At 34.3% G+C, this 8,729-nt stretch overlaps 1 protein-coding gene across 1 annotated transcript; it reads right to left on the bottom strand.

Moving 5' to 3' along the window:
* Positions 1-2,617: 2,617 nt before the first annotated feature.
* LOC117323600 lies at positions 2,618-7,870 on the bottom strand. The gene is made up of 5 exons (XM_033878948.1): positions 7,733-7,870; positions 6,630-6,679; positions 5,448-5,565; positions 4,470-4,787; positions 2,618-4,130 (listed from the first exon to the last, which is right to left on the bottom strand). Exons 3-5 carry the CDS (start codon positions 5,544-5,546, stop codon positions 3,519-3,521), a joined length of 1,029 nt encoding a protein of 342 aa, XP_033734839.1. The 5' UTR covers positions 5,547-5,565; positions 6,630-6,679; positions 7,733-7,870; the 3' UTR covers positions 2,618-3,518.
* Positions 7,871-8,729: the final 859 nt, after the last annotated feature.

The raw sequence follows: 8,729 nt of genomic DNA on the forward strand, positions 1-8,729 counted from the left end.
TGAACATGATCAAATCTAAAATTAGACATAAAGACGAAAGTGAGTGGTTTGGCCAGATGTGGAATGACCGTGGCAACCCTAATGGAAATAAATTACGGACTTACAGGATTTATAAGAAAGACCGAATAACCGAGCAATATGTGAACATTTACATGCCTAGAGCTTACCGAAGCGCGCTAACCAAGGTGAGATGTGGTAGTGCACCATTAATGGTAGAGACTGGTCGCTACAATAGACCTCCTACTCCATTAAACGAGAGATATTGTCCGTTCTGTGAGGATGTAGTCGAAAACGAAATGCATTTTTTGTGTGTCTGTAATACATATAGTGACTTAAGAGTTAATCTTTTTAATCAAATGGAACATAGTGATGTAAATTTTAAAAATTGTGATCATATTGGAAAGTTTAATTTATTAATGACAAATTCAGATGTCCAATTTTTACTTGCCAAAACTGTATTTTTAATGTTACGTAGAAGAAGAACGCTTATGCAATTTATTTAATATCTGTTTCTTATTTTCCGTGTCTGTTAATAGCCTTTTAATTCATAAAATTGATATAGTTAAGACACATTTTATAATTATTTTATGTTGTCTATGTTTTTTTAGTCAGAATGATATCCACATATATCTTATGTATAAATTTATAAATTTTATGATGATAGTATTAGCATGTACATAAATGATAGAGATGTTGATATTTATACCATATCAAACCTGTCACTCTGAAAGAGTATTCAGTGATGGGATTTGTGCGACTTGTCGGTAGGGATAGGCTCAACCACTCTCGTGCTTCTCCCATCACTGGCTTTGGTACAAGTGTATTTTCAAACAAGTACTAGTCATAATATAGTTGCTATCATTTTTAATTATTTATACATTCCGTCCATATATGTGCGTATGCAGTTATATTTTAAAACCGATAATGACTCTTTTAAGAACTAGATCTTTGTACTTTTAGTTTGTCTATTATGATTTCTGATTCGTATTGATATATTGTATGATATTATATATTTATTTAATAGTGTATATAGATAATGTTCTAATAGTGTCTCATAAGCCAAAATTGGCTGGATGTCGATATCAATTTTATGCTAAGTCTCAAATGCTGTTTTATTATGATTGTATTGACATGTGACACTTTAATAAAATATGATTGATTGATTGATTGATTGGTAATCGACCTATGCTTTTGGACTCGTGCAATAAAACAACGGTCGATTACCAGTACTTCGTGTCAAATATTCTGAACTATTGCAGACACCATGATATATTTGTATAATATACCTTATACGCATAGTTAAGGAAAATCAAGTGCAGTATGTAATAAAGCAGAATGATGTTGAATTTCAAACGCAAATAAATATCTAAAGATCTGCACAAAAATAGTAATGTAATATATCAAAATGTTTGTTTAGACATGTAGATTCTTGCAATCACCAATAATTTGCTGTAGATGATATCAGTTTCTTCTATAGAGTTACGTTGTGGCAAGATGTAGCATGGAATAATCATAAGTCACACAAATGACCAAACCTGAAGTTGGTATACAAGTGTCTATAGCATAGGGTAGGAGCATTTGTTAAGCCGATTTTACTTTATGTACGTAAACACATAAAAACACGTTTTTTGTTTTGACCTTGAAATGTAAATGACGACTTTGAATAACAGTACACAAATATGGCTTATAGGGAGGCATTTCAAACGATAAAAATGTTTCCATATCATACTTTTAAGACATCTGATTTTTTTTAAAGTCAAATTGTTAACGGTTGAACTTTTTTTCTTTCTAAAAACAGATTTCCTGTCCTTTATAGTGTCTAATAAAAGCATATTTGATGTTTGAAATGCCATTTGCATTTTAAGGTAAAAATAAAAAACATTATATATATCAAAGTAAAAACTGATCAAACCAATGCTCCTATTTTGTGCTTTAGACACTTGTGAACAAAACGACATGGCTAGTTTGTGCAATATTAACAATATAAATGAGCTAACTACGCCTCCACCCCCTAAAAATACATTTTCGTATGTTTTGTTGAAATTTACAAATAGCTTAACAGAATACATGTCAACAGCAAGTCCCATGGTTTGTCATGATACATACTTAAAGTTTAAGGTATTTCTGTTAAATTACACCATAGAAGCAATTAATAGGCTTGTAAAATATCAGTTTTGAATTGATTTGCTGTTTAGATGCCCCTTAATTGTGGGAAACCTACGTCACACAACGGGAATAGGACACACCGACATACAGGTAGGTTGTTTCACCACTCTAGTTATTTTTAGGATTTGACGTAACCTGGATTTTACAGTGTTTTGTATAGCAGTGTCCTCGATGAAGCAGAAGACACTTACTTTACTGGAACATCTGGTCTTATTCTCTTTGTACTTTCCAATAGTCTCCGTGCAATTCTGTGTTCATATTATATATCGATGTTGAGTTTGAATAATGGTTTCGTTATTATATCGGTATTCTGTGTTCCTCTGACTACATAATCGTCACCAGCAGCTTATTGGAGAGTTAAGTAATACTTGATATCAATCAAAACAAACCAAAACAAAACTTTTCTTTTTAGAAATCGGGATAGAAAAATAAAACAAAAACGACAGCATAAACGGCGCACAACTTTAATCTTTGTATTGAATCTTATCTTATCACGTCACTGCAGTGTCTCAAACAAGGTTTGAATTGAATTAAACGTAAAAATATATATTTCTTAATATTGATAACGGCACCTATGAAACAGAAAAAAATTGCTGCTGGACACAAGTGAAAAAGACAGGATATCATGATTGTTCATTCCATGTTTAATGATTACAGATAAAATCAGCCATGATATTTAATATTTCTCGAATACAAATAGTCATGAAGAATAAAAAAAAAATCAATGCAAGGGAGATAACTGATCATGCTTTTACAAATGTGAGAAATCACAGATTAGGCAGCAAGTTTTCGCAATAATGAATCACTGAACCACTGGATGACATCATTCTAAGTCTTGGATGACTACTGTGATTTATGCTGGCGTTTTTCCATAAATGAAACTTATCTTTCACGACTTCCTTCCTGTTGCAAACTTACACTTTGAAAGTTCTAAAACACATGATATATACTAAGAGTATGATGTTAGTCCTAAAAATAAGTTTATGACGTTAATGAAAAAGGTAGACAAAACAACTGTAATCCACACATCGGTTAAGAAGTAATTCACTAGTAGATTGTATCATATGCACAGTTTGTGGAATACTTGTGTCATAAACACTCAGTCGAGTTGCGTTAAAATCAACACATACTACATGTACTTGTAATATTACTGTTGTTCTTGGTGTTCCATGTATCTAAGGTTAGCTGAACGAGGGTTCGAATTTCAGGGGGTGGTTACGCCAGTTCTTATTTAGCTGTCCTTAAAGTTATTCACTGACGGAGTTGAAACCACACATTTTGACAGAAGTAGTTTGAAGTTTTCTGATTTTTACGTAACTTTTTTAAAAGCTTCTTTGATCGTTTGCTAAACATTAATATCCACTTTTGATCAAGCTTACAATCGTCGAGTTAAGCGGTGCGTAATTATTTGCATTGCCAGATGACAATTTACCAGACTCATATATTTGCCACATTCCGTTGGTATCACGTGACAACGAACACATGACAACAGCCTGGGAAGCACGTGCATGTGTAAAAGTGGTTTTACAAAGATCAACTGTAGGGTTGTCGGCCTGGTAAAATTTCAAACTAGGATTTGGATATCTTGCAATGTCGGGGGAGCTCCAGGCGCTCAACGTGAAATACAATTTAGTGACATTACCAGTCAATTGTTTCAAATGTACATGGATGGTATGATGTCCGACCCTATTTATATTATCCATTATGTCGCCAGAGTGATGAAGACCATTCATGGGCATACGACGACGGTAATCGCACACTGCAGTGTTCGTTTGTCTATTGTACACCAAACATGACGCGTCCAAGTAATCCACACCAGACAGTGGGTAACCCCAGTGCAGATCAAACACCACGTGGTCGAAAGCCTCAGGGATAGCATAGAGAAGCACCATCAGGTAGACAGTGGCGTTAGGAGGTACGTTGAAGTCCGCCAGAGAAGCAACTTGTCCGTTGCTTAATCTGTTCTGTAAACACAACAAAAAAAAACACATGTAAAAAGGACTTTCATGTCATACGCGGACATGTGGAACGTTTCTATGATGCTACTTCCTTCCTTACAACTTTTTTTTTGATTGGTTGGTTTACTGGAAACTACATCGATAAACTGACAATCCCGAAGAAATGTTTCAAAATGGCCATGCACACATACATATATGTACGTGTGACCAAATTGTGCTTCAATTATGTTGTAACGAACCTATGTACGTTGCAGTACTCTCATTTGCTATAAATACTATAAGACATATAGCAACTAAAGTTGTAGCTTAAGTGAGAGTTAAGAAAAAAAAAATATAAGAACATACTGTTAATTCGGTGTTGTTGTAATTCAATTTCTGCTTATTTACTTCGTGCTTGAATCGAGTTTTAATGTTTTCTTTCAGCTGTAGGACCGTCATGGTGGAGTAGTAGGGAAAGGACACGGATTCCCCAGTAAGGACAGTTACGTGGATACGATCTGATCCCTTGGTCTCCACTGACGGCGTGTACGTACTTTCGTACACGGTGAACATGGCGTCTAGAGTGGCCTTCATCAGTTTTACAATCTGGCTATCTGGATTGACCGATTCCTGGCAACCCGGATAGGGACAGATCTTCTCTTTTGTCACGTGTCGTATCACACACTGCAAAAGAATCTTAATTTTACATAACGTGTATTCTTGCACGTACAAATACATAGCTATGTACACTGATAAATCAATTCTGATATGATTTTCAAATATATATGTATTTGTTCGAGGTGAGGTTGATCAAGTTTGTATTAATAATTTAAAAGTGTTTATCCTGAATAGAAACACTAACTACACTGATTGAAAATTGCGATATGAAAACGATATGTTCAAATAGCTTTTTGATAAATGTGTGACCGGATACATCAGTGCTACCAGTATACATACATCAGCATCATGTAAACGAGTTGACCAAATGAGATAGATAATCAAATGAATTAACTGCAGATCAGGCCAAGCTGAAAGGTTACCCTTAGAATTATACATCTTGATTCCATATATTGTCATGATATTCGAAAATAACTAGTTTCTGAGGTCGAAATTAGGTCAGTGTAACCACTTATCAAAATTAGATTGGCGACACTTCTCAAAGGAATACATAGTCTAATACAGTACATTAAGGACAAATTCTCGTGAAAAATGGGATTATGAATATGATAGGAAACAGCGTCATTTTTTTTCTTTCTTTTCATGCATGTAGTCTCGCCAATGACAAAATACCTGGAATAGTTTTATTAAATCCATATCCAAGCAAATTCTAAACCGAAACTTTACCTGCATACATATTAACGTTGGGTGATCACAGTTGTCTGTAAGATCACGTGATGGGAACTCTGTTGACACCTTATCGGTGGAACAAATCCGGCAGAGCATTTTAACAAGTATCCGCGGCCTGTTAAATATATGATAAAATATTGGTTGGTTAAGGTTGATAGCCTGTTGTCCCTACATACGCATTTACACATATTAGAGGATAATATATTGTCCTTTAGTAATGTAAAATAAAATGCATCACATTAAAAAGGTAATACCGAAATATGAACAAAGGCAGCATACCTGTACAGTATCAAGTTCAATGAAATGTTTTAGCAGCATTGTAGTGACAATGAAGTATACTATTTCCAGATAAGATCATGATGGCCGCCGGGAAACTTACCTATAAGCTGAAACTCTTAAATCAGATGCAATAAATAATCAAGCAAACAGTTAAGGTGTTGAATGTGACAGACATATGGCCCTATCGTCTATCAAATCGCACACCACATTTTTGCAGGGCGTGGTGGGAACGTGGCTGATCAGTGTGATAGGATTTATACAATCAAAATCGCAAGACATACAGAATCACGAGAGACAATTTCACTATTGTGCTCAATGCGCACAATACAGACTAAGCCCAAACAATGGTAGTCTATATTGGTCGGTTATGGAACACCATAGCTGGCACATATCGCATAAAGATAATATATTGGTTAATATTTTCAGAGTGCATATCATTTGAGTTAATCACTATATATCATTTGTTTTAATTATAAAGAGGAATTATTTAATTTTCTCATTATGCATATGATACATACGTTATATTATACGTAATAATCAATATATTAATTGACTTTATCAATATGAAACTTGATATCGACAATGTTTGTTTTTTCAATTGATCATTAATGATTTGGTTCCCACTGTAACATCTACCATGATACTCTATGCTTTCATCATTGTACTTTTTAAAAAATTCATCTGGATATAATTAAATGTAATCGTTATTTGATTGGGTTACACCATTATATTATAGGCTGCTGTCGCTATATGATTTGGTTTTATCGGCACATAAAAATATAATTATATATTCAAATCATTTAATGTTGAAATCAAATGAAAATATCAGTCTATAGTATTTCCAAACCATATGTGACACCTCAGGTGTTCTATAGTCTGTGTTATACTTGCGCTGCATACCTTTAAATTCCAATCGGTGTTGTGTGTGTTGACGTCCGATATCAAGATTTCTGTAAATCATGACAAAGTGAAACTAAACATTTCTCAGAAACAAATGATTTCAGCTGTACTTGGGTCTAAACAAACAACTTGGTCAATTGGTAATATAGCATCCCATGTTTACCAAATACGATGTGCTTCGGTTGTCAAGGTCAGGGTTACGGGAAAAGTGGCCATTATGGTCATGTTTCCCAAACATTTTCGAGGAGCATCAACCTAGGTCAGTTATCTACTTGGGGCCTATCAAATTGTATAACTAAAAGGGTACATTTTAATTCCAAATACAAATGTATCTGTATACAATACATATATAGGAAGGTATAAACTACTCTTTACACATTAATCAATGTAATCTTAGTATTCAAAGGCTTCTACGCCTAGATTGTAAATGCAAGTGTATTAAGCGGAATGATTTTCTGAAAACGTTTTCCATGCAAAAGGAAGTAAAAAGTAGGTCGACGTCATCGTTATTCACATTAATAATGTTACCCTCACTGTCCCGGATACATTACACAAATAATAAACTCCAATCTTCTGGTACGATTTTGTATTAGACTTGAAGATAAGCATAGACGTGTGCCTAGCTCAGAGGCTTAAAACGGAACTGACTTGAAAATAAAGTTTACGCAATATACCATTTACAACACAAAGGAACCCATAACGATTACAAAATGAAAATAGGCATGAAGTAAAGTTACGCTGTTCTTAATCCAAAATTAATTAACTATCGTTATCGGTAATCCACTGTGGTCACAAAGCTAGGTGTCTTGAAAGCTATGAAATTTATTACATTGGCTGCACATGGATAGCCCGGGCAGCATCTAAAGATAACCGCAACATCCATGAAATTGAACTTGACCTCAGGGGTTAACTTTTGCTCTTAACAAATAATATACAGCTGAACGAGGGACGTATAAGTTATACATGTCCCGGACAGGACTAAGCTATCGATATAGCAAGAAATCACAGAGATATTTCTGATCTACATGTAGGACATACTGTTATAAACAGCGTGACACTCATTATAACATGCATCAAAAATGGGAGTAAATTTGAGTATTCACGTGTTACTGGTTAGAGATTACAAGCAACAACACCCTAACAATCCGGGGTCACACATTATATCATGATCACGCTCTACGTAACGTGTGTATAACCAAGGGAGAAGTTCAACTGTAAACATGGTTGGTAAGTTGCTCCATAATACCCATTTTGGCTTGCTCAGTGAGTGGAACAGAAAGGAAGATTTGTGAGAATGATTACATTTTCTAGTATGTTTTGCTAAATCCGCAAGTCGCGATGCATATGAGGAATTATAATAGGTGATATCAAGACGATTTCAGAAAGACTTAGTACACATTGTATTGTTCACATTTTGGAGTGATAAATTATGTGGAATCGATATTACCAATGACATTTCATCAAATATAGTGCAAAAACATTATCATAATTCATTTGTGTACATATAATACGTGAAATGTTGATGGCGGCTGTGTTTGTTCTGATGTCGTTGTTTCTACAAAAAATGTGATACTCGTTTAAAAGTCCACTTTTTTTAAAAGGGCCTGTTTTCAGTAATGTTAATTCTCCATAGGAGCCTGCCCCCGTACAATTTCTTATCTAGCTCAACTACAGTTTTTTTCTTTTCCGAAGAATAATTTTACACCTTTCCGACACCCAGATTTCATAATGTCAGTGAAAATGTATTTTTATAAAGTTGTCATTTTGAGCATCAAAGACATAAGGTCGTAAATAAAAGAAGGTTATCTCGAAATTGTAATTCGCAACATAGTATAAATTTCTTTTGATAAATATTTCCAAAACATCGTGTTTATTCATAAAACATAAAACAAAATTTTTTTCGGATGAAAATGCACTTGCAGAGACACAATTATGAAGAAAAATGTCATAAAATTGCAATTTTCTCCCGTTATATAGTTTTGGATGCAAATTTCCATCACAAAATCGGATAGAGCTTTGCTTGTTTCATATGTGTACCAAAAAATCCGCTAATTCCATGTGGTGGAACGTTCTCATATCGCCGCCTGAATGTGGTTGTAA

This window comes from Pecten maximus, chromosome 1 (genome assembly GCF_902652985.1).
Source record: "Pecten maximus chromosome 1, xPecMax1.1, whole genome shotgun sequence".
Lineage (NCBI taxonomy): Eukaryota > Metazoa > Mollusca > Bivalvia > Pectinida > Pectinidae > Pecten > Pecten maximus.